Source organism: Apis mellifera, linkage group LG8 (assembly GCF_003254395.2).
Source record: "Apis mellifera strain DH4 linkage group LG8, Amel_HAv3.1, whole genome shotgun sequence".
In the NCBI taxonomy this organism is placed as follows: Eukaryota; Metazoa; Arthropoda; class Insecta; order Hymenoptera; family Apidae; genus Apis; species Apis mellifera.
In genome coordinates this window covers 8,765,050-8,791,716 of record NC_037645.1, presented here as the reverse complement: position 1 = coordinate 8,791,716, position 26,667 = coordinate 8,765,050, and the positions used below count along the sequence as shown (strand labels likewise).

General features: G+C 25.9%; 2 protein-coding genes across 7 annotated transcripts in view; both read right to left on the bottom strand.

The window, feature by feature from the left end:
- Positions 1–3,676: 3,676 nt before the first annotated feature.
- On the bottom strand, positions 3,677–8,870 carry LOC552239 (thymic stromal cotransporter homolog). Of its 3 annotated transcripts, none has more exons than XM_026442287.1 (9): positions 8,642–8,870; positions 7,284–7,463; positions 6,507–6,734; positions 5,690–6,041; positions 5,385–5,537; positions 4,509–4,646; positions 4,260–4,343; positions 3,832–3,988; positions 3,677–3,757 (listed from the first exon to the last, which is right to left on the bottom strand). In XM_026442287.1, the coding sequence occupies exons 2-9, from the start codon at positions 7,293–7,295 to the stop codon at positions 3,694–3,696; spliced, it is 1,188 nt and encodes a 395-aa protein (XP_026298072.1). In that variant the 5' UTR covers positions 7,296–7,463; positions 8,642–8,870; the 3' UTR covers positions 3,677–3,693. The 3 variants fall into 3 exon arrangements, with proteins under 3 accessions (XP_026298072.1, XP_026298070.1, XP_026298071.1); XM_026442285.1 differs by having other exon boundaries at positions 5,142–5,537; positions 8,642–8,868; XM_026442286.1 differs by lacking the exon at positions 7,284–7,463 and having other exon boundaries at positions 5,142–5,537; positions 8,683–8,867.
- A 2,768-nt stretch (positions 8,871–11,638) lies between these two features.
- Positions 11,639–26,667, bottom strand: part of LOC726514 (adenylate cyclase type 6) — a 99,865-nt gene continuing 84,836 nt past the window's right edge. For 2 of the 4 annotated variants that reach the window (XM_016913410.2, XM_026442278.1), the window contains exons 8-22: positions 26,515–26,636; positions 25,002–25,094; positions 24,259–24,405; positions 23,143–23,301; positions 22,200–22,448; positions 20,621–20,780; positions 19,875–19,972; positions 19,432–19,531; positions 18,651–18,767; positions 17,550–17,672; positions 16,767–17,005; positions 16,509–16,647; positions 15,779–15,998; positions 14,317–14,465; positions 11,639–13,587 (exon numbers count right to left, since the gene is read on the bottom strand). In XM_016913410.2, the coding sequence (XP_016768899.2) occupies positions 13,258–13,587; positions 14,317–14,465; positions 15,779–15,998; positions 16,509–16,647; positions 16,767–17,005; positions 17,550–17,672; positions 18,651–18,767; positions 19,432–19,531; positions 19,875–19,972; positions 20,621–20,780; positions 22,200–22,448; positions 23,143–23,301; positions 24,259–24,405; positions 25,002–25,094; positions 26,515–26,636 (2,445 nt within the window). In that variant the 3' untranslated portion in view covers positions 11,639–13,257. Of the gene's footprint in view, positions 13,588–14,215; positions 14,466–15,778; positions 15,999–16,508; positions 16,648–16,766; positions 17,006–17,549; positions 17,673–18,650; positions 18,768–19,431; positions 19,532–19,874; positions 19,973–20,620; positions 20,781–22,199; positions 22,449–23,142; positions 23,302–24,258; positions 24,406–25,001; positions 25,095–26,514; positions 26,637–26,667 lie in introns of all 4 variants that reach the window. The other 2 variants (XM_026442279.1, XM_026442280.1) reach the window with 2 other exon arrangements.

The window sequence follows — 26,667 nt, the reverse complement described above, 5'->3', positions numbered from 1 at the left end:
AATTGTGCAAATAATTATTTAGAATGTTATGCATATGATTTTTGTATATCAAAATAATTTTCTTAATTTTTAAGTAAAATTAAACAAATTAATTATTATTTAATTATTATTCCATTTGCAAGTATTTATATTATCATTATAAATTTAAATTTATAAAATAGCTTTGAACAAATTTTCCTTTTTTTAAAATAAATATGACTTTCTTTCGAGAACAAAATGTTTTAGCATCGTTTATAGTGATTATTAAGAGAAATTTAAAATTTTCATTTGTTTAATATTATTAATTATTAATTTATTAATATTAATTTTTTAAATATATTTTTAATATAATTTTTTATTTATTTTTTTTTTATATCAGTTTATTTTCTAAATTTTTCACAAATTTATTATTCTTATTTATCTAATTAACTTGTCATGTTATTTATGTTTACTGTTGCGTGACAAAAAACCAAACTATAACCTAAATAGTAGTTTCTCGTTCACTCTCATTCTTTCTCACTTTAATCCATCAGCAGGTGCACGGTAATATGAGATGAAGATCTGATAATACCAGCAATTCGTGGAATTTACTTTTCACGCTTAATTTGACAAATTCGATTTTAAGTAGAATAAGTAACAAAGCGAATAATAAGTATGATATTTATTATTCGAACAAAGTCCATTTGTTTTGAAATTTTATCCGACTGTTAGTCATTATTTGTTTTTTTAAATTTTTGTCAAATTGTTTTATTTATCTTTCGTTGTCAAAATTGATCATAGTTTTTATTATATTTGCACATTGTTAAAATAAAATATTTGAAAAATAATTAATAATTATTAAATATTATCTTATTTGATTAATATTATTTTACTTGATTAAATATTATTTGAAATAATCTTGTATTCTTTATTTTATTTTTTATTTCTTTCTTTTCTTCATTTTGCTTTGGCTCACTATCAATGCCACACTTTCATTTTGTAAACTTTTATTTAACAATTCGCTTTCGAAACTGTTTTCTAGATACAATGTCACATAATTGCGTTATTGACCTGTTAACAGGTATATTTTTGATATCGTTCACAGATTTGATATCTATAATATCTTAATTGCATCTTAAAATATAAAAATTAATAAAATAAATTTTTTATATTTTATTTATAATTATAAAATTATTATAATTAATTTATTGAAGTTTTACTAATATTATTAGCATTAAATGATTATATAAAAAAAAAAAGAAATAGAAAAAAATTGAAAGTGATTAGAGATATATTTTCGTATATAAAATTTATTCTTTTGCTTTTTCGAATCAATACATTCGAGAATATCTTCAGCATTTCTATCCGTTTGATTTGATTTTTAAATTTTATAAACATAAAAAATTTATATTATTTTTATATAAATTTTCCAATGAACAATTTTCTATGGAATACATTAAATGCAAATTTATTATTTACATTAATTGCTTCATTAATACATCAATTCAAGTTGATAATTCCTAACATATGCTAATTAATTGTAAAATAGATAATAAAATACAATCTATAACTGTAGATTATGATGATGATTATAAATTGAAAAGAAAGAGAAATATATCAAAACAATATTTCTGCTTTTTTGATTCTTATATTCTAGTTCTATAAAAAATTAATGTTTCTTAAATTAATCGCTTTTAAATAAAATAGTAATTTTCTAAAAAATAAATCAATAAAATATATTTATTAATGCATAAAATTTATATCAATCATTTAAAAAATATATTTTTTAAAAATATTTTTAATAAACTTTAGAACACATGTATTTATATATGTTAAATAATAAATGCAAAATAGATTTATATATATATATATATGTATGAATTTGATACTTATAGAAAATTTTATAAAAAAAATATTCTTTTTTATATTATTTTATTTTTCTATCTTAATCAAATTTGAAAAACAAATCATCTCAGTTATTCTATATATAACATAGCTATGTAGCATTAAATTTAAAAACTTAAAATCTTCACTGTTTCAAATCACGATTGCGTCCTTGTTATCACAGCTTCGATTCAGTTATACGATACTTTGTCATTCGATTTGTAATACTTGCTATTAATAATATATTTACTCACCTTATTGCATATTAATATGTGCATAATAAATTCGAATTCATATTCTTTCTACTGTATTTTTTTTCACGCATAATATAAAATATACAATGAAAAGAATTTATTTGGAATTTCATTTAAAAAAAAAATTATTTGAATAATATTCAATTTTGGATATAATGTATAAAATAGATCAATATGAGATTCGTAAAAGTTTTTTCTTTTTTGAAAGTAATTTTTGAAGAATTTAATTTTCTTTTATTATTTAAAATAATTTAAAGATTATGTTGCTTTAGGTTATATTTTATATTTGTTATTGCTTGTTGAATCAAGTTCATGATTAGAATTGTTTATTTTTCAATTTCAACTTTAATTATCGAGTCAAATTTAGTCTGCTATTGCTAAATCACGAATAAAGACAATAATTATACAATTAGGAATTCGTTTCGCTATATAAATATTTAATGTATGCAGATACATTGTTGAGAAATAGTTGTTATCTCGAACTTGTACACACATTAGTAATATAATAACAGTTTTTGATACCAATAAAACACTTACCAATATTTTTTCTTTCATAATTAAAATTTAAATTGAAAAATAAATAATTTTACTTCGAGTTTTATATTCAACAATATCATATTCAATGATTCAATGAATAAAAAATTATTCATTGTATCTATAATATCAATAAACATTTATGTTTAAATTAAAAACATAAATGTTTATTGATATTGTTTAACACATAATAATAAAATCATACTTTTTTTCTTTTGTTGATAAAAATTTTTAAAAACAATTTTATTTTGAAATGAATGAAAGAAATATAAGATAAATTATTCAAAATCACAAATTAAAATTATTTTATTTTATTATTATTAGAAGATTAATATATATATAAAATGAACAATCATTATTACTTGTTGAAAATGTCAAATAAACAATTCTAAGTCCTTGACATATTTGTCGCGTTCACATAGTGAATGATAATCAACTGATTGAAAGTTGGGTAACGATTTTGCATAAATTGATCAATTAATTTCAAATTAAAGAAATAAACATAAAATGAAAATGAAATTGTTATTTAAATCAATCAATATACATAATCACATACATTTTTCTTCTATTAATAATTAATAATTTTCATGATTTTAACATTTAATTATTAGTATATTTACTCTTCTTTATTATTATATAAATGTGATTCTGTAATTGACGTATAGAAAAATTAATTCAATTTTAATAATTGATTTTTAAAGAAAAAAAAATATTATACTCTATAAAATTTTACATATTTTATTTTCAATATTGTAAATAAAAAATTCTTCCCATTCTTACATATATTTATAGAATATATATATATATACATTTTTATGTATAAATTTAATAATCTTATATTATTAAATATTTATTAATAATATAACGTTTTATATACATTGCTTAAAATTATATAAAATTTATTGCATTTATACGATTTTAATAATAAAATATGATATTAATCATATAACATTAACATAATTTAAAAAATTAAAAAATTTTTCATTTTATAACATTTTATTATTACATTCTTTTTCAAAGTGATATATATTCTTTTCAAATTTTTCTATATAGTAGATCCAGGTTAATTGCTAATTTCATCATCTATATATTGATCATTTCTATTTTTTATAGAAAAGTGAATTATTCTGAAATAATTGAAATTGAATTAATAAATTGATAACTGATAATTTTTTTTATATTTCCTACATAATTTACTTACAAAATAAGAAATAGAACAAATATTTGAGTGGTAAAAGTTAGCCAGTAAATTGAGCTAGGTGCTGAATTTATGGTTGCATTATATAGTTGAGAATATAATATGCTGCTGAATAAAGGTACTGCATTATCACAGACTGATAGAATGGCAAATATTTTTCCTATGAATTATGTTTGAAAAGTTATAATATATAATTGCAATAATATTTTATGAAGATATTACAGAAAATTTTATCATAGAATTTTTATAAAAATATATAATTAAAAAATTGTTAAAATCGTATATGATTATACGATTTTATTTGCAAAATTAAAATTTAGAAAAATTATGGTTATTTAAAAAAAATAAATTATAATTAAATTATAATTGGATTTTATAGAAAATTTGTTCAACTTGAAGAAAATTGTTAATTTCACAAAAACATAATATACCTCGTTCTTCTATTGTTACAAGTTTTGATGTCATTGATCTTAAAACTGGTGCTACTATTGGTCCTAATGCAGCTACTCCAGCACCTGAAATAAAACTTTGTTATAAATTTGAAATTAAATTGATTAATTATATTTTATATATCTATTTCTAAAATTTTTTTTTTTCACTATATTAAAAAATAAAATTATTTAATAAAATTAGCTACTTTTAACTAATAATTTATATATATAATTATATAATTTAATTACCAACATAGAATAATTCTGGTATTTTTGCCAATGCAAATATTATTCTTCCAGAAGCATGAGAAATAGCTCCAATAGCAACGATTATAGTATCTCTGATTTTCATTACTTTACTCATAATTGGTACGCCGATTAACATTGCTGAAATAAAGATACAGTTTATGTCATAATCGCCAATATAATGTCGTAATTACTTAATAATTATTTCTCAAAGATATTATTATTAGTGAAAGTTCTTCTGTAGCTGGTAATTTCTGCTTTCATTAAAATAATAGAAAATATGAATTAGTTCAAGATTTGTTTTTTTTGTGCATAAAATATGATATAATCTAATCTATGACTAATATAATCTAATTTAATCTATCGTAATTTTTAATTGCTTCAAAAATTTTTTAGTCATTATAAAAAAAAATCTGTATTTCTTATAATTTTTATTTTCTGAGAATTTTCCATTTTTGAAAATACTAAAATATGATATATATTTTCTTTATTTTAACTTTTGAATTATCTTAATAATAATAATAATAATATTTATAATAATAATATTTATCTTTAAAAGAAAGTTATTAATTTGTTTTGAATAAATCTAATTTTTATCATAAATTGTCATTGAGATGAAATTTTTTAGAAACTGACCTAAGACAAAAGTACTTGATTGGAATGTTTTAAAATTGCTATATGTGTTCACATCCCACTTAAATTTTAATTGAGCATATAGAAAACTCATAGGTTTTTCATCTCTTTGGAAAACATATAACATCATAATGATTAATAGAAATAACAAGTGAAGTTTTCCATGATTTGGCCTAGTCTTTATTATTGTTTTTATGGTTGCTATTATATGTTTTTTATCAAAAAAATCAGTTAATAGATTAGTACCCATTAGTACTTGTTGCTGAGGCAATGTTTGCCACTTTAGCTTAATCAACGAATATAAAATAGCTAGAAATAGAAGAGTAGCATTTATGATAAACATGATTGTGTAGGATTTGTTGACCACATTAGAATAGATATAGGAACCCAAAGCCACACCTGAAATGGAATTTAAATCACTTATCTTATATTTATACATATTTCTTAATATTTGTATAATAATTACTCATTTTTTATTAACTTGTTTTATAAAAGTCATTATATCTATTATATTTTTCCAAAACTTTAATTATAGATAAAATTTTATTTACCAGTTGGCATAGTACTAAGGTAAATCACATCTAAAATAGTAATTCTTAGAGTTCTTTGTTGAATAGATGTTATATCTGATATATATGCGAAACAACTTCCAAAAATAACCACATCTCCTCCCAACATTCCCATGGGGAGAGTTGCAAAATATACAACAGTATTTAGATTCCATGTGTCCATCATGGAATTGATCACAATCATAAAAGAATAAATGAATTTTCCTAATAGTCCCATTATTAATGGTAATTTTCTACCTCGACGATCACTCCAGTTACCATAAAAAAAGGCTAATATTATAGGAACTACATGGCCTGCTATATTATTCCATTGATGAAAATTTGAAACTGTAAGCTGTTTTCAATTTTTAATTTAAATTTTTTTTATTCAATTATATTTTAAATTTCAAATGTATAGATTATTTTCAACATAATTTTTTTTATTATAATTTTTATTATTATTTATATATATTTTTTTATTTTATTAATATATTTTCTCTATATTATTATATTTTCTCTGTTTCTTTTATTTTTTTTATTATTTATTTCCTGTTATTATCTTTATTACGATATTAATTGAAATTATTTTGGAAAAATGAAAATATTCTAATTAAAATATTATCTTCAAAAATATCAATAATCAAATAAAATTCCATATCATTTAAAAATTTTTATCTTATCTTATCTTTTAGAAATTTTTTTTTAATTATTGAGCAGATAATATCATTAATTATAATTATATTGTTATAAATAATACAATTATATTGTTATGTTTATCTCATATTTTTTCGAGAATTCTTTTTTAAATATTTTACATTACCTGTACTGCAGTTTTTATAGTTTCATTGTCGTTTAGATTCGAACAAATTTTTTCCGAATAACCATGATCAACTCGACAAGATTTATAAACAAAAAAAGCTTGTTCCACTACCGATGTGATCATAAAGGCCATCATGAACAGCCACATTGTTGGTTCCACCGATACATCTTTTATCCATTCGAAGAATTTTTTCCATTTTTTGCCGGTTTCATTTTCGTTTAGTCTTAACTGTAAAAAATTGCAAAATTATTTTTTTTTAATAAATTGATCGTAATTTTTTCCTAAAAGAAAATTTATTTTATTATTATTATTATTATTATTATTATTATATAATATATAATATAATATAATATAATATATAATAATATATAATAAAAAAGACGAATTAAAATATTTTATGAAATAATAATTTAGAAAAATAGGATATATAATTTAGAAATATGTAAATATTTTCGTGAATTTATTTTAATTATATAAAATTGTTATCGTGATATTACGCAAACAATGTTTACATGCATATATCTAAATTAATCAATATTATTCTTTATGCTCTATTTAAATGAACAATTATATTTAATTAACATACAACTTAATAACACTAAATAATTATTTTAAAAAATCAAAAATGATATATATATATATATATTATATGCTATATTTAATATTACTATTCATATGTAATAATAAAAGAAAACTAAAATAATTTTGCACTTTTTTAAAAAACAAAAAAATAAAAAATGAAAATAATAATTCTAAAACTATTATTAATTTATTTACCTCGTTTTCCATAATTGTTGTTTATTTTATAATAAAATTATATTACGGAAATTCTTTTAAATCTTTTTATATTCATAGATTTTGTCACGTAATCATTATCTTATGTTAGCTAAATACGATAGTGCTTATAATTTTATGTTAAGATTCCATTCTCAGATTGCATAAATTCTGAAAATTGTGCTAAAAAAATTTTCTTTACAAAAATGAATATCATTAAAAAATTCTTTTTATTAATGATTAATAATGATTATTTTTTTTTAACAATTACTCTTCATTTTAATAATTTTTTATGATAAAAAATATAGTTATAAATTCCTTTTTTAACTAACTTACAATAATATTATCTAATATTATATAATATTATTACAATAAAGTTTCAAATTAATTAGAAATATTTTAATATATAATTTAAAAAAAAAGCATACACTACAAAAAGTATATTCAAAATGTAAAATACAGATAAAAAAAATGCTATTTGATAAGAGTTAAGCAAACAATAGAATTAGATAAAAAATTATAGAATTTTTGACGAAAACAGTAAACATTCGCGATAAGCGTAATTTGCATATTCATTATATTACATTATTGATGCAATTAACATTACATATTATTTCTTTTTTTTCAAATTAAAACATAGATTGATTAAATTTATACAAAATAATTTTGATACAATATTATATAATTTATTGAACAAATCAGCCAATTAGTATGATTGTTATTAGCTTAATGTTTATTTTATAAAATTTATGTCAATTCAAATCTAATTTTTCGATATTATGATGATTTAAAACATTCGATTAGAAATAAAATTTTTTAGAAATAAAATCTTTATCTATATATCGAAATGTAATAACGTATAATAAGTAAACAAATATTGATATAATAGCATATAATAATACCGAACAAAAAAAATTAATATATTAAAAACATATTAAAAAATTAAAATAATAAAGAAAATTTTTGCTCAAATAATAGAATTTTTCTTATCTTAAAAATTATTTTTAATATTTCTGCAATTAATTTATTAAAAATTAAATAGTGAAATATAAATGCAAATAATAAAATGTAAATTATAATAAAAATTACAATTTAAAAATATAATACACATTAAAAGCATAAAACATTATTTTCTTACGATAAAAGAAATATATTACAATGTGTGTATATTACAATTTACATAAATTATTATATTATTAATTTTAATTATAAATATTGATTATTATATAGAAATCTAAAAAAATTAAGCATATCTTTGAAACTTTCTTTAATCATAATGATAAAAAACAAAAATCAAATGACAAAAAAAATTCAATGTTCTGTTAATATAACACTTCTTTCTTAATGTAACATAAGCATACATGCAATATATATACATATATACATGAGTTTGCTTTCTCACGTGTGTTAGCCATAAATCAATTCAGACGTCCGTTACATAATGAAGACACAATAGAAACACTAATTAATCAAAAATAATATTTTTTACAATCAAGATTAGAAGAGAAACATAACTCCTCATTACATCACACAAATAGTACTGACACGATACACGTGCTACATATCCTTCCAAGAGAACAATATTATCGATCATACAGCAGTGATGCCAACATTTAAGATTTAAATAGTTCTAAATGATTATAATAGGAAATTTGACAAAAATTTCTAGTTTTCATTCAGTATATATTGTATAGAAGAGATTTAAAATTTAGTTTTAATTTTAAAATTAATTTTAAAATTAATATTATTATAATATATATATGTTTATATTACATTAAGAATCAACGTTACATTGATATAACTTTGAACTTTGTTACTTGATAATTTTCATTATTATGATTATTAAAGAAAAATTCTTTCTTTTTTTTTTTTATTTCTTTAAAATTCTTTTAATATATTAAAAATATTTGAAAGATATTTTCTCGTTTTATATTTTTTTTACAATCAACTGGATATATAAAATTTTTCTCTAATCTAATTATTCCATATTAATTCTGATCTGTAAATAGAACCAATTTACATTCATAAAATTAATTTCATATAATAAAATTAATAATAATAATTTTTCAATATAAAAAAATTAAACAAAATAAACTGATTGATTTTTTAATAAAAATTTATTTCATGTTATTCCTGGCAAATCACATCGCGCAAGTAATAACTACAATAATATTCATTATGGATTTAGGTTCTGCGTTTAGGCCATTAAGAAATTACACGAAAGAGGAAGTATAATGATTATCCGCAAATCTGATGAAATCCTCAAATTGACTGGTTTCCAGTGCCATTATAGGACGAGTATTGCAGAAAAGTTCGAAAAAGAATTTTCTATCACAAATTGTGTTCTATTAAAATTTCATTTGTTAAAATTCTACAAAGGACAATTTTTTGATCTTTTTTTTTCTTTTATTTTCCTATTTTTTGAAATTTTTTCTTTTTTCAAGTGCTTTGACGAAGAATTTCTACAACACCAGTCGTAACAGCAATATTTCATTTTATATGATACACTTTATCCCTAGAAAGCTAAGACATCTTAGTTAGGCTTATACACTTATAATTAGATTTGATATGATTTTTTTTTTTTTCTTTTAATCTATATTACAGATGCTTTCATAGAATAAGAAATTTGTACTTTAATACCATAATAAATTTTAATTTTACTTTAATAATCGAGATAAAAATAAAATTGTGCGTATGTATACTCTAATATCTTTAAATTTATCGATTAGAATAAAAAAAAAAAAAAATAAAAATAAAAAACGATTACGTACAAAGTTTCGAAATTTTTCGTAAAAGCATCTGTAATCTTGATTTATTGATATCTTGTTTTAATCTATCGAACGATGGCCTGCGGTCGGTTCGATAACGTAACGTCGATTAACATTTATCAACATAGCTGGACCTGCCAGCAACATTAAAATACGTATTTCTTTGTGACGAGGGAACATTCATTATAGGCTCGCTCTATCAGCTCGAGATGAATTTCAATGACTAATAAAACTCTTTGGAAAGTTGCACATTCATCACGATAGACGATTAGAACGATTAATTCATTTCTAAATTTATCTTTACAATGAAATCAAACCCGTTGCAATAATATTTTTAAATATTATTTTATTCGAAAGATAAAATTACGACATCGTATGTATATATTATATTTATCAGAGGTTATAAAAATTGGCAAATTATAAAAATTTGTGTCATTGAAATCCAGATAAGAAAATTGAATTTCAAAAAAAAAAAAAAAAAAAAAAAAGAAAGTAGATACGAAAAATTCTAGATCTTAGCTATTATCTAATTTCTATTAGTTTTATCATTGCATCAGGTTCTGATTTTTCACTATTTTATCGATTATGTTAAAACATTTATTTTATCGAGTGATTTGTTTATAATTATAATCTTCATTAGGAATTTTATTCATTATCTCGTAATGAATGTATATCGCGGAAAAATTACTCGTGACATGTCTTTTGACTCATTCTGTATACATTACGACATATGTAATCAATGAAATAAATAGAAAATAATTTTACATACAAGTAATTATACATGAAATATTAAAGCAAATAAGGAATTTGGAAATAAAAATCATGAATGATACAATATATCAATGACAATATTAACAAATATTTTTTGACATTTAAATGAATTTGAACAACATAATAATATGTTCAAGAATATAGTTGACAAATATCATAATAAATGTAAATTTTATTTAAAAATAGAAAAAATATAGAAAAAGAAAAAAACAACATAATATTAGAATCTAAAAAAATCTTTGAGAAAAATGAAAATATTTATCAAAATATAATTATGAATTTTTATATAAATATTTATCAATATAATGATGCAAATAATGATAGAAATATCTTAATAATTTATGTTTTTTAATTATCAGAAAATATCGATAAAAATTTAAGAAAAATTTTATTCAAAATCACTTAAATCTCCAAAGATTTAAAATTTTAAATTATAAGAGGTTAAATATTACATAATGAACGTGTAGTATTTATATTTACAAATAATATTGAACATAAAGAAATCAATGAATCAAAATAAGATTGTGAAACAATTTACAAATAATATTGAACTATTAAAGAAATCACATTTGTCATTGAATCAAAATAAGATTGTGAAACAATCAGCAATACGGTATTGATATACATATGTATAGAACACAGTTTTGGTTGCTTAGAACGTATTATGCAACCATACGCGGCATTGTTTAGTCGATAGACACTATCTATTAGACCGAATCGCACTGTGCAGAAACGCGTGTTATATTATCTAAAATATTTAAAAAGAATATATACACATACACATATATATATGTACATATATATATATATATTTATGATTCTTTTCTTACATGTGATTAAAAAACTCATTAATCGACGCATTTCGTCGACGAAACAGGATTAAAAAAAGAGAAATGTAAAAATAGCGAGTCTTTTTTTCTCTTTTCCTTCCTAAATAGTTTCTCGCGTCTCCTTTTTGCCTTTAATTCCTATAGACTTGCCGTGGTCCCGTTTCGTTTTTCGAACGAAATTTCTATATTAAAAATTCAACCACGGTTTCGTTGTATCGAGCTTCTCAATTATTATAATCTCTCGTTATTGACTAGAAGAATGTGCATAAGCCAACAGCCAGACTGTCAATCAATTTCATGTTAATTCATTTCAATATTATATCTATTTTACGATTGTCACATTTTTTTCATAAAAATTTCAAAAATTCGAATTTTTGAATTTGGAAATTATATTTATACAGACTTATTTTTATATAATTTATATATATAATTTAATATGATTCTCAATTGACATTCTTTTTTATTTTTTTTTTTTATTCGTATTTAAAATTGTTATTCACAAATTCTCATTATGAAACCCAATTAAAATGGTTGAAATAGTTTATAAATATTGGCAAATTAGTCTTGCTGTCAGCTTTGAAAGATTATTCCCCGGAATAGAATCGAAACATCTAATCACACATAGAATAGCGAGATACGACTTAAGTACAAGTCATTTTTTCCCTAAATAAAATAGGGAGAGATACGGAAAGATTCGAGTTTACACGATTTTCCGTTTGCGTGTCTAACTTACGACTAATCGACGAGTTTTGGAGATCGATTGAACCGCATTAAGGACGGCAGTCGGCGGTCGTGAGACAAAGAAAGAAACAGCCGAAATATTTCTCTCTTCCACGCATAAATCAGATTTTCCGAATCAAATTGCCTTTGAATCACGGACAACCAATTTCGTTGACATTCTTTTTCTTAAATTGATTGCATTTCGTGTATCCCTTTCAAAATATTTATCAATAAAAAAAAAACAAACATAAATATCTGACAAATTTATACAAAGTGTTAATACATTCGTGAAATACTTTTGGAGAATCGATTTTAGATTATAAAAAACAAAAATTGATATACGAAAATGTCGAGACTAATTTATCTAAATTAAAGGAATTAAAATTGCGCTGGATGAAGCGAAATAGAAATATAACTATGATGTGACGAAGATAAAAGTATCTCGCTTCATTTAACGCAAACTTCAATTGCTTTTAATTTAACGAATAAGCCTCAATTGATATTATTGTATACCAATTTTTGTACTTTGATCTCTAGAATCGTTCCTCAAAATATATTTCCACGTATGAACATTTGAACGTATACGATTATTCTAATAATACATTATTTCCACCGATTTGAACGTGTCAATGAAAACATAATATATCAACGAAACTAGTTGTCAAAAATTCGAAGGTACAAAATACATTTGAGAAAATCCTCCAAACTATTTTGAATAATGTCTACTAGCGAAAAATAACCGTTCGCATCTTTAAATCTTCCTCTTCGTTTTCTTCCTTGAGAACAGAGATGATCTAGGCGCTCTTCAAAATTAATTACAATTTTCTCTCGATCTTCTTCTCATCTCGAAGGATTGTTTCACGGCAACGTTGGCAGCCCAGTTATCGATCAAGTCTTCTTCGACGACATTGCCGACCCATCCAGATTGAAATTATCGACAGAGCTTATCCTCTCCTCGCTGATGTCGTTGCGGGTGCTCGCCCTGATTGGATCGCGAGGACCGTCGAGGAAATAGGTGACCATGCTACCTTTTCCTTTCACTTGGATGGTGCCGCGGCAAGTGAGCGGATATCCTTTCGCGATCAGGATGTCTCGAACCTCCTGGGTGACCTGAATTCCGTCCAACACGCCCGTAGACTCCATCCTCGAGGCCACGTTCACCGCGTTACCCCAAATATCGTATTGCGGCTTTCGGGCGCCTATCACTCCGGCAACCACCTACGCGAAAGGAAAATTTATTTATTAGAATTCTTTAATAATTTGTTTAAAAAAATATTTTATCAAATTGTTCCAATATTATATTATAAATGTAAAAGACTCGTTTACCAGAGATTCTACACAAAAAGAAAAAGATTCATTCATTAGAATTCTTTAATAATTTGTTTAAAAAAATATTTTATCAAATTGTTCCAATGTTATATTATAGGTGAAAAAGACTCGTTTACCAGAGATTCTACACGAAAGGAAAAAGATTCATTCATTAGAATTCTTTAATAATTTGTTTAAAAAAATATTTTATCAAATTGTTCCAATGTTATATTATAGGTGAAAAAGACTCGTTTACCAGAGATTCTATGTTTTGATTTTGATCTAAAAAATTAAATATTTTATTAAATCGTGTCAATGTAAATTGGAAAGATTCTATGCGAGAGTATTTTTGAAAAAAAGTATTTTATATATCTATAAATAAATAATGTAAATTTTTCTTACTTTTTCTACACAAGGAGGAAAGAAAATCGCAAGTTTTTCGAATATCAGAAAATTGAGAAGAAAAAGGAAAGTGTTTTAACACTTCAACTCGAGTTTGAAATTTTTTAATTTTTCCACAATTGAATTTATTCCTCACCAAATACCAAACTGTATTTTATCTTCTTTTCGACTAGTTCGGGTCAAATAAGGTGCTTTCGTGAATGTTGTAAAAGCTAGTCGAAAATTGATTGACGTTACCGGTCCAATATTGATGCCCACACGCAACCGGAAGTTGTTAAAGCTGTGCTCATTAACGGAAGCCAGCTGTTCGCGTATCCTCAGAGCGTAGTCGGCCATCGCGGTCACGTGTTTGTAATCTTTCATGTCGCAGGTGCTTTTCGTCAATCCTGCGAAAAGAGTGGCGGGAAAATTCATAATTTCGAAATTAGGTGGCGCTTTCGGAAGAGAAAACTCGACTTCTTGGAAAACATAAAAATTATTATTTCAATTATTATTACAATTATTGACAATTATTTCAATTATTATTACAATTATTTATAATTATTATTTCAATTATTATTTCAACGGAATCGAGCAAGGAGAGAATTAAAATTAAAATCTATCGAAAGGAACGTAATGAGTGAATTATTCTTAAAATTATTCGTAAAATTTTCAGACATTGGTTCGAATGTTATTGGTCCATCGAACGATATAAAGCTTCGTAATTAATTTACGTAAATTGTTCAATTTAATAAATTATTCGAACGGACGAGGAAATCATCAGTTAATCATTCTACGTGATTCAATAGGAACACGTCGATATGGATACGTTATTTATTAACTATTAAGTACGTAAACACAACAATATAGTCAAATTATTGAGTATATAAATCAATTGATACGTGTTAATCTATTCTCTGGAAATAGAATAAAATCGAGAAAATTAATTTATTAAGAATTATTATTTCAAAGATGTTACAAAATCTCTTTCCAAAAGATGATTCAATAAAAAAAAGAAAAGAAGAAGGAATTAAATAAAAGAATAAAACGTTGCTTGTAAATTCTCAATTTTTCTTTTTCAAGCAAAACAAATTAAAAGATATTTCCAGCCACAAGAAGATCCACAACTTTTTCGAAAAAGATAGACGAGAAAGAAAATTTCTAAAAGATGATTCAACAAAAAAAAGAAAAGAAGAAGGAATTAAATAAAAGAATAAAACGTTGCTTGTAAATTCTCAATTTTTCTTTTTCAAGCAAAACAAATTAAAAGATATTTCCAACCACAAGAAGATCCACAACTTTTTCGAAAAAGATAGACGAGAAAGAAAATTTCTAAAAGATGATTCAACAAAAAAAAGAAAAAAAGAAGGAATTAAATAAAAGAATAAAACGTTGCTTGTAAATTCTCAATTTTTCTTTTTCAAGCAAAAAAAAAATTAAAAGATATTTCCAGCCACAAGAAGATCCACAACTTTTTCGAAAAAGAAAACGAAAATTCCCGGAAAGGAGAGATAAAAATTACAAGAGAGATTCACAAAGAAGTAACAACCGAAAAGGGGTAAGAATTTTTTTCCTTTTTCAAAGGAAAGAAAAATGGCATTAACTGGAAAATAACGCGAGAAACGAACATACATAGGAGGACCGATGTGGCGAATTTTAATCAGCGCCTCGTTGAATATAATCGGGATATACGAGATGAAAAAGGACGTTGACGGCTTACCAGATGCAGCCATGTACGTGGCCCCCGTGCTCTTGATCTTCTCGATGTATTTGTACGGCTCCTCGGCGAGCAACTCGTCAAAATCGGCTATGATCTCGTTCAACAGTCTGAGACACTCGACACCCTCGTTGTTCGCCTCCAATTCCACGTAGAACTCGGAAAAGTTCGGTATCGAGGCGAACATTATGCAAACGAAGTCGCACTGTTCGTGGTACAGCTCCTGGAAAAAGTGTTAATCTCGTGGAAGAATGAAACGACGTCCAATTATATTTTCGAGATTTTTTCCGGATGGAAAAAGAAGTTTTTCGAACGAAATTTTTGAAAAGAAATAACTTGAACGATTGAGGATTGTTTAAATAAATTGAATCGATTGGATAATTTGAGCTTTGCTATGAGAAGAAAGGAATTTGAATAATGTCGAGGATTGTTGAATTGGTCGGATTGGAAGTTTGTAGAAAAGGAAATGTTAAAAGAAAGGAATTTCAACTATATTGGAATTATTTAAATCGATTGAAAATTTTGGAAAAGAGAGGAATAATTTAACTTGGAGGAAAATTGTTTTACTTGTGATCTTGTTTGTAAAATAAGAATGATAAATTATTAATTAGTTTCAAGTTCTTATTTTTCATTTTGTATATAAAGATCAGAATGTTTGAAATATCTTCTTTATTTCTTTGAAATAGTTATTAATAGCTTTGGGAAAGAGTATCATATAAAAATGTTTTCTTACATCTGAATTAACCGTAGACAGGAAGTGGGCTGCTACATGCTCTGGAAGTATGTTTGCCAGCAGTTTTTGATTATAGGCCTTCAAATGCTCCATTTCCTCTTTCTCCTCTGTAGCTTGGAGTTTCCATAAAAAGTCCAGTCTGCATATATTCATCAATAAAGTTCATGGAATAAATTATTTATCCAATTTTTTAATAGAAAAAATATTAAATTTTTAAAATATTATATATAACTGAATGAAATACAATAGATATATTACCTGTAAGTGGCTTCTGTGTGTTGGGAATGGGCAATCAAGCAAGTCATAAAGAAAACTACCAGAACTCCTGCCAGCCACCTTCCAGTCAATTCCACGTCTCTCTCGTTTACGGCTTCGTAGATGCTGATAGCTAAGTAGCAAGCGACTACTAGGCTTAGTATAGCCACTTTGAATACCGACGTTAAAATCTGATAGACTGCGCAGGTTATCATGACTAGCATCACCAGTACTGGGAAGAGCTACAATTAATACATAGCTTGTCATAAATAAACCAGAATGTAATAAATTAAATTTGAATAAATTCGATACATTATCATAACTTAAGACTTAAATCATCTTGATTTAATTTAGACTTGAGAAATATCATTTTGGCTTAAGAAAAATTTTAAGCTTAACTTCACCATCTTTTTAACAAGATCATAATCAATTTACTAATTATTAAATATCTAATTAAAGCTAAAACTTCTTCAGTTTCTGAAGTGCTCATATATTTTAAAAACTTAAAATCGAGCAATCGAGAAAAAATTTGCCAACAATTTTCAAAATATTTATATTTCCAAATAATATACTTGATATTACTATAATTTTTATTCCGAATTATCATAGGAAAAAATTTTTGTTACAATATATATACAATATATACCATTAAGCTTGTTCAATAAATATAACGTCGAAATAATTTTGGCACTCTTAGAAACGCGGCTTAAGATCCATTAGTAGCATCCATCAGATATCGAGTTAATCTCGAGTTAATTCGAGTCGAATCGATCATACGGTACTTACGTCAGCGAAAACGGTGTAATAGCAAACATTGACGGGCGTGTCAATACTTTGGAAAGTGACGCTGGAATTATCGGTGAAGAAAGAAGTGCTGTTTCCGCATACACGGCCACCTTCCAATGTGAGCTGCAACAACCGGAAGAAACGAATGAAGACTAATCGTTTTGTTTCCTTTCTTTCTTACTCTGAATCGTAGGATCGTTTCGGGAAAAAAATGATCCATCAGTTGGTTAAAGTTTCATACACGATCTATAATAGTGTTATTCAGATTAATTGTATAAAGAGTGTTTGCAAATTTATTATTAACCTTATAACAACATCTTCGAGATATTAATGAAATTGGAAGTCGTGTAATTTTGAAAGTTATTTATCGCAAATTTTATTTTTCTTCAGTTTTCAACGAAATTAAATTATTGACTCATCGTTTTAATTTGATTAAACTTTTTACATTTACGTTCAATATTATCGATATTTTAAATTTATTCTCTATTATACATTATTGAATAAAATTAAATTTTATATAAAAGAAAAGTGAATAGATTTCAATCACATTTCTTCGAAAAGAATAAAAAATTCTTACCATTTGCATCAGTTTTTAAAATATTTTCGCGAAGAATATTTTTACGAAATTTTAATCATGATAAAAAAATATTTGAAGTCACTCTGTATAACGATGCAAAAATATCGATAGGTTAAAGCTATTCACGTGTTGTTCTAAGTCGATAGATCTTGATGAATTCATCGATGATGGATGGTCAAATATCGATTATATATTCGATATTTGATGATGATTGATGAGGCATTCTCGTAAATTTCATCATAACAATACCTTTTACGAGATTCCATCGGATTTTGACGAATTACAGTAGTATTCTCAATGGATATCGTTTTCGAAATATTGAATTAAGACACTGGAGTGAAGAGACAAGCTTTGATTTGTATACATACGTAATAGTAGATAGATACGATACTTATCAGAAACGTAAATAACACAAATGATACAAAGAAACATCGTGTTTGGAATTCAAGGCGAATGTTTACAAATAACAAATCGCGCGTTATTACTTGTTATTGGTCGAACGTAGCAAGAACGTTTAGGCTTACCAGTGGCGACAATGCTGTGACGAAAGTTAGAAACACGACACACGTGGCCAGAGCTTGTGCCATTCCACGATTCTCGAATACGTGCACCGCAAAATCTCGAAGACATTGTGGCACTGTCTAAAGAAACGGAGAAATTGTAAGTAAATCCATCTGATTAAAAAAAAAAAAATCTCCTTTTTTAATTTTGCGTATTTTTTTTTTTTTTAAGTTTAATTTTTTTTTTTTTTTCTTTTTCGAAGTGTATGCATTAGTATGCATAACTATAGTAATTGACGGTAATGTATGGCCAAGACAGAATCGATGGCCTCAGCATTGACCTGGAATTTTGCCACGGATTCAAGGTTAAGAGGAAGTGGCAAGATTCCAAAGAGTTAGTCCGATCGATCAAGTCGCGTTGGAGATTCCTCGCAATACATGAAATTCGCTTGATTAATCCTTTCGTTGCGTCGATACATACTTGATATATTTCACGCTATGCGGGAAATAACGCGTTTGAATAAATGTGGATTATTTAAAATTTTGGAAAACTTTGTTTTAAAATTTCTTGATAATTATTAGATATTATTGGTATATGAATATACATAACTATCGAGAAATTTGAGAATTTAATGACGCGTATATTATATTATATCCGTAATCTGCAATACCAATAGAGGATAATTATAATCATTTATGTACGACGAACGGTCAATGGATTGATGGTCACTCGATATAAACGAAAGGTTTATAATATGCATAATTGTAGAACACAGGATATGAATAATTGAATAATTAATCTTACCTTGTTCTTTTCTGCTAGTAGAATGCCATTGATTATCGCAATCACCAATATGCTCACAGTTACACACGTGTAAAAATATCCACTCCTAAAAGAGTAATTTCTATATTTTAATTTAAATATTCCTCTTTATTTGAATTTGAAAAAATTTTGTGTTTATATTTCTGAAATGAATTTAATATTAAACTATCGATCGAAATTAATCGATTAATTATTTTTTTTTATCTGAATAACTTTAACATCACGTATAAGCTTTCAAAAACTTTCGAAAATGGATCAAATGAAGTTTTGATTTTTTTTTCATGAGAAAAAAATTGATCGATGAAGTAAATATACGACGAATTAACTGAAAGTCGGTTTGATTGATAGATTGCAATAGAGGAGAGAAAAAAAAAATGTAAAAAAAAAAAAAAAAAAGTAAAATTTATTCAAACTGTCTTGTTTACCCATACAGAGTGATTGCTATAGCAATCACGACCACCATGTACACGAAACCGGAACAGACGAAATATGCTGACAGCATTCTATCCCTTTCACGTGAATACTACAACAGATAAGTTAAAAATATAATGTACGAATACGAATAATATAAGTAAATAAAAATATTCTTGAATATTATAAATTCAAAGTCTTGAGTGAAAAAGAATAAAAACGGGATAAAAATTGGTGAAAAAATGGATATAAATATAACATAAAAAAAAAAATATTGTACGATGTTGGGAATGCAAAGCTTTGAAATTTTTTAGATAGATGAATAAATAATTGTGAATAGAGTAAAAAATATCAGCGATACGATCTTTGAATCGAAGAAATCGTTAGATAAATTTTAATAAATATTATCTTTGTGCAGTTATAAGTACAATAAATGTTAAAACGTATATTTAATACAAAACTCGTTAAATTTTAGAAATTCGTTTTCAGATAAATGTAGACCTTGTGCATCACTTTTCTCAGTTATCTGCTTCCCAGCAAAAAATTCTCTTGTATTAATTTTCCACTGATTTAATTTAATCTGATTATTCAAGGAAGCATATGATTGCCTGAATATTTTACACACTGCAATTTTTCGCGCTAATTTTTCAACTGAAATAAAAGACGACAAAATATATCCGTGAAATATCGATCTCAGATTCAGAATAATTTTAAACGGCTAATTGTATTTTTGTAAAATTGAATGAATTTAAATTTTTACCTTCTCCTCAACGTCGGGGCTACGAAAAGTTAGGATGAAAGGGGTGCAATATTGTGTTCTTAATTGATCTATACTCCTGGCATCGATCGCCCTCATCAGATACTCGTTCACCTCGTCTTCGGGGTCTTTTTTCGCCTCTGTCGTCTCTCCAAAGCCTAATCTATTACGGAATGAACAATCGATATAAAAAAGAAAGATTCGAAAGATGAAAAAAAAAATTTATTCAATTTATTTTTTTATTTTTTCAATTTTAATTTTCTATTTAAAAACTACGTGATAAAAGATCGCTTGAAATTTCACAAATTTTTAACTCGCAAATAAATTCATTTTCAACTTCTATATATATATATAATTTATTTAAAGATAATAACCTACATTAACCTATTTCATAACTAAATTTAACACAAATTAAAAACGACCCGCCACGCGGTCATCGTCGCCCGATCTTTGATCAAAACTTTAATCTAAAAAAATTAAAAAACTTGGTGATTTAAAAATTACAAATTCATCGTCCAATTAAAAAATATCGAATAATTCAAAATTGGGAAAAATGTCATTCTAAAAATTCGTGATTTAAAAATTACAAATTCATCGTCCAAAATAAATTATCAATTCCCAATAAAAGATATCGAATAATTCAAAATTGGGAAAAATTTCACATTCTAAAAAAATTAAAAAACTTGGTGATTTAAAAATTATAAATTCATCGTCCAAAATAAATTGTCATCAATTCCCATTAAAAGATATCGAATGATATCCCGAATAATTCAAAAATGTCACATTCTAAAAAAATTAAAAAATTTGATGATTTAAAAATTACAAATTCATCGTCCAAAGTAAATTATCAATTCCCATTAAAAGATATCGAATAATTCAAAACTGGGAAAAATTTTATATTCTAAAAAAATTAAAAAACTTGGTGATTTAAAAATTACAAATTCATCGTCCAAAATAAATTATCATCAATTCCCATTAAAAGATATCGAATGATATCCCGAATAATTTAAAATTTCACATTTTAAAAAAATTAAAAAACTTGGTGATTTAAAAATTACAAATTCATCGTCCAAAATAAATTATCATTAATTCTCATTAAAAAATATCGAATAATTCAAAATTGGGAAAAATTCTAAAAAAAATTAAAAACTTGGTGATTTAAAAATTACAAATTCATCGTTCAAAGTAAATTATTAATTCCCATTAAAAGATATCGAATAATTCAAAATTGGGAAAAATTTCACATTTTAAAAAAATTAAAAAACTTTGTGATTTAAAAATTATAAATTCATCATCCAAAGTAAATTATCAATTCCCATTAAAAGATATCGAATAATTTAAAATTGGGAAATAAATTGTCATCAATTGTCATTACAAAATATTGAATAATTCAAAATTGGGAAAAATGTCACATTCTAAAAAAATTCGTGATTTAAAAATTACAAATTCATTGTCTAAAATAAATTATCACCAATTCCCATTAAAAGATATCGAATAATTCAAAATTGGAAAAAATATCACATTTTCTCCCTTTGTTTCGAGAGATTAAGAAATGGAACGAGAAGAGCAATGAATCACTCACTTGTTTTGTTTCCCGTGTTGAGACCCGTGCCCCATCACCCTCATCTCTTTCGACACGTTCCCATTCGCTGGCAAACCCTTTCTCAATCCTGAAGAGGGTATGTTACCCCTGCACGTGTCCCCAGGGACGATTAGGTACGTTTTGATATTGTGCTCCTTCAGGTACGCATTCCTCTCACCCCCGTGACCCTCTTCCACCTCGTAGAAACCATCCAGACAGTCCAGGGTCTCTTTCGTGATGTGGACTCGTCTATGGGGAAATTACAATAATGAATCGTGTAACGAGGATTTACATTTCTCTAGAGATTTTAAATTAATTTTAAAAATTCCGTATGAAATTATCGAGAATTAATTTTAAAGAGAATCGATTTGTTTTCAATTCGTTTTCGAATTTCGTTTTTTAAAATTTTGGAAAAATTAAATTCGAATTATTAGTTTCGTATCTTGCGCGGTTCGATAATGTTGATAAAAGAAATCACGTGGCATTAGAAAGATTACAAAAATATATTTCTTAAAAATAAGTGTAGATATCGCACAAGGATTTTCTTATCGTCATATTTTCATTTGGTAAAAAATCGAGCATTCGATAAAATGCATCTGTTATTCACGACTCGATGAAACGGAATACCTAACAGATATGGAATTTCATCAAGTTTCACGGTAAAATAAAATCACAAGTTTAAAAATTTAAATCTCGTTATCCCTCTCGAAAAAAGAAAAAGGAAAGAAAGAAAGAAAAAAAAAAGAAGCGGAACGGACCGTATATTTCGCGATAAATATTCGAATTCCTCGTTTCGAGAATTTTTTTCCTCCCGAAAGAAAAAGAAGCGACAAAAAATATTTCGCTCAATGTTTCGTCTCTCGTTTCAACATTCGCTCGAAGTCGAATGAAAATTTTCTTTAAAAAAAGAAAAAAAAAAAAAGGAAAGAAAGGAAAAACTCACCCCGGTATCCCTCCGCTCTCCATATAGTTGGCCAGGGTGACGTCGTTGCTCCAAACGTCGAATTGCCATTTCCTCAAGCCAAGAACCCCGCAATGAACCCTTCCAGTATGTATTCCCACTCTCATGTTCACGTTCACTGCACCCACCTCTCGATACAGCCTATAAAAGGAGGAAAGAAGAATCGATTGTTTTAGAAATAACGCTGTGGTAATTATTACACTACGGATTATATTTATATTGTTGAATAGTATGGGAGAAAAAAAATATAAACTGTAAATAAATTATAAACTTTGAAATTATAAATTTCCTAGATTATAATTTTCCGAGTCGTTCGATTAGTTTATCTATACATTGGAGTGTTATATTTTTTTAAAATAATAAAACAAAGTAGATTTTTCGAAATGTTTTGCGAGTTAATAATTATTTTCGATTTAAACAATTTAAATTTTCTCCAATAATACACGGAATATTTTAACGGAAAAAATATTTAAATATTGAAATCATATTTGATCAAAAGTTTCTTTTTTCACGACTATATATAGAGAGTTTCAAAACGAAATGGTTTTTATTTAGTAGAAGCGCCGCAACGAGGCGCTTCCGTTGCACTTTCACGAAATGGCCGGAAAAAGGTTAGGAAACCGTTCTAAGAGCAGGAAACAGTAAATGAAAGTAGTCCGCGGAGACGGGAATTCTCAATCCGGTTTTATAGGTTTGCTTTTGAAAAACATTAAGTTCCGTCAAAGAAATGATTTCCTTCGAGAATAAAGTGTCATTTGTGCTCGTGTTTCGAAGAATCGAACGGATCGAGAAATATAACGATTTATATTATTACGTGAAACGTGAATTCTTCGTAAATAATACATCTCTAAATAAATAACAAAAAAAAAAAGGTTCAAAATAAAATTTTAAAACATGTGTCATTCTTCTATTCGTGCATCGTTATTTTTACACAACGCTAATTACGAATAATGGAAATTGGATCGGGTGTTAATTCGTTAATTTAGAAGAGAGGAAACGGAATGGTTCGCGTTGGATTATCAGAGAGAAGAAGAAAAAAAAAAAAGAAAGGAAAAGAATTCGATGCATCAGAAAATTAGTAGGACACAGAAGACTCACGTAATGGCGCTAATCATGTCCAAACCCATTTCCACGCAACAACGCGCGTGATCTGGCCTCGGTTCAGGAAGTCCGGAGACGCAATAATAGCAGTCACCGAGTAATTTGATTCGTAGACAATGGTGCTCGGCTGCCAATGTGTCGAAGCTACGAAATTTACACTTCGCATTAACAATTGATATTTATTAAAATTATTCACATTCTTTCGATGATTCGTGAAAAATAATTAAATTTATACGTAATATATCCATTTAACAATTTAGAAATAATTTAAAAGGGAGGATTAAATTATTTATTTATAAGGGAAAGGAAATAAAATTTTCAATAATTATTGAAAATGTCTATCATAAATTATTCAACATGGAATACACGTGCAAGATAAATAAATTTTGAATTTGTTTTATTCCTCGAATACGCATTAATACGTATAATTTTAATATTTTTGCGTTTATTACGTTTCCCGTATACATTTTTGTACATTCGAATTTCACATTTAAATGCATAAATATCCAATTATCATTATCGAATAACGATTACGCGATAAAACTTATCTTCGTACAATTATTGTTCAGCGTAATACGTATATAAATATCGAATCTTCGATAAATTTTGTATTCAATTTTACAACAAGCATATATTATCGGATGGTTAATAAAGGTGCAAAAAAAAAAAAGAAAAAAGAATTAACTCCTCTCAATCGAGAGGATAATAGAATAATGGTATGGGCAACTAACGATACTAACCAGGCGAATAATTTGTTCAATAGTTTGACAACCTCCTCGGCAGTGCATTGATCCGACAAGGAAGTGAATCCACAAATGTCGGCGAACAGAATGCTGGAAAACGATTACCAAGATGTATTCTTCCCGGTTAGATTCTCGGTAAGTGGTATTTAAATCACGAAATGTTAATTAGAATTCGTTAGGTGTACGTCGCGCGACTTAACGAGACTCGAGTGGCAGATACGTGTTACTTTAACGTGTGATAGACGCGTGCAACCAGTCTGGTGCATAATGATGCTGAATATTCAGTTGCTGGCCTGGTTACACGCGTATACCGCATAATCATTCACCGAATATTCATCCCCCCCCCCTATCATATAGTTATATATATCTCGTTTATTTATCATATACGATTAGTTATTATATGAGTTTCTTCCATTACAATTTTTCAATCGGTTTCTTGATATTTTAAGCTTCGAAAAATTTTGAAAAAAAATTCTTACGAGGCATTCATAAAAATATTCACATTTTTCGAAATTCACCTACAAATAGATCTAAAGGGATTGGATATTAATTATTATATGACGAGTTTCTTTCATCACAATTTTTCAATCAGTTTCTTGATATTTTAAGCTTCGAAAAATTTTGAAAAAAAATTCTTATGAAGCGTTCATAAAGATATTCACATTTTTTGAATATTATTAAGAATTTTTTTTTTTCGAAATTCACTTACAAATGGATCTAAAGGGACTGGATATTAATTATTATATGATCAGTTTCTTCCATTACAATTTTTCGATCGGTTTGTTGATTTTAAGCTTCGAAAAATTTTGAAAAAAAAATTCTTACGAGGCATTCATAAAAATATTCACATTTCTTGAATATTAAGAGTTTTTTTTTTTTCCACTCAGTTCAAATGGATCTAAAGGACTGGATATTAATTATTATATGAGTTTCTTTCATTACAATTTTTCGATCAGTTTGAAAAAAAATTCTTACGAAGCATTCATAAAAATATTCACATTTCTTGAATATTAAGAGTTTTTTTTTTTTTTTCTCGAAATTCCACTCACGTCCAAATGGACTTGAAGGGACTGAATATTATATACGTGTGTGCAATTCGAAAAAATTTCTCAAGTATTATTGTCAAGATTTTTCCAAAATTTCATTTTCATAATCGTGGAATACCAAAAAAAGATTAAAGATTGTATAATAATGTTATAATTTCATTCCAACAGATTTCTCCTCGAATATTGCGCACATCATACCTTTAAAAGTTATTTTCGAAAATTTTACTCGCCTCTCTAAATCCACTAAAGAATACCGTATTAGGAGTAAATCTACTTTTCCAAAATTCCAAACTTGAAAAATTTCCATATAACAATATTTGAAACTTCGAAAATCGACGCGTCCAACGACGAGAAGAACAATTAGATAGAAAACAGTTTCTCTGCTCGACAACGAAACTCGATACTCTCGACGCCTTTATGTATACACCACATATATCGTTGCATCAGGATATTTTGCCCCTCACCTGACGTTCTCGTGCCTCTGAATGTAAATTTTGTGAAACATGGTATCCTTTGGCTTCCCCGCGATGTCAGCTTTCATCTCCATGGCTACGTGGCGCGGCAGCACGCTCAATAGAAGCCTTTCCTGAAAAAAAAAAAAAAAAAAGGAAAAAAAA

Bases quoted from the DNA above. Each gene is read 5' to 3' on its own strand.
- LOC552239 (XM_026442285.1), bottom strand. The intron at 3,989-4,259 runs GTATATTATGTT...CATAATTCATAG, and splicing joins TGTAACAATAGAAGAACGAG to GAAAAATATTTGCCATTCTA. The intron at 3,758-3,831 runs GTAAGTAAATTA...CAATTATTTCAG, and splicing joins TTTGTTCTATTTCTTATTTT to AATAATTCACTTTTCTATAA.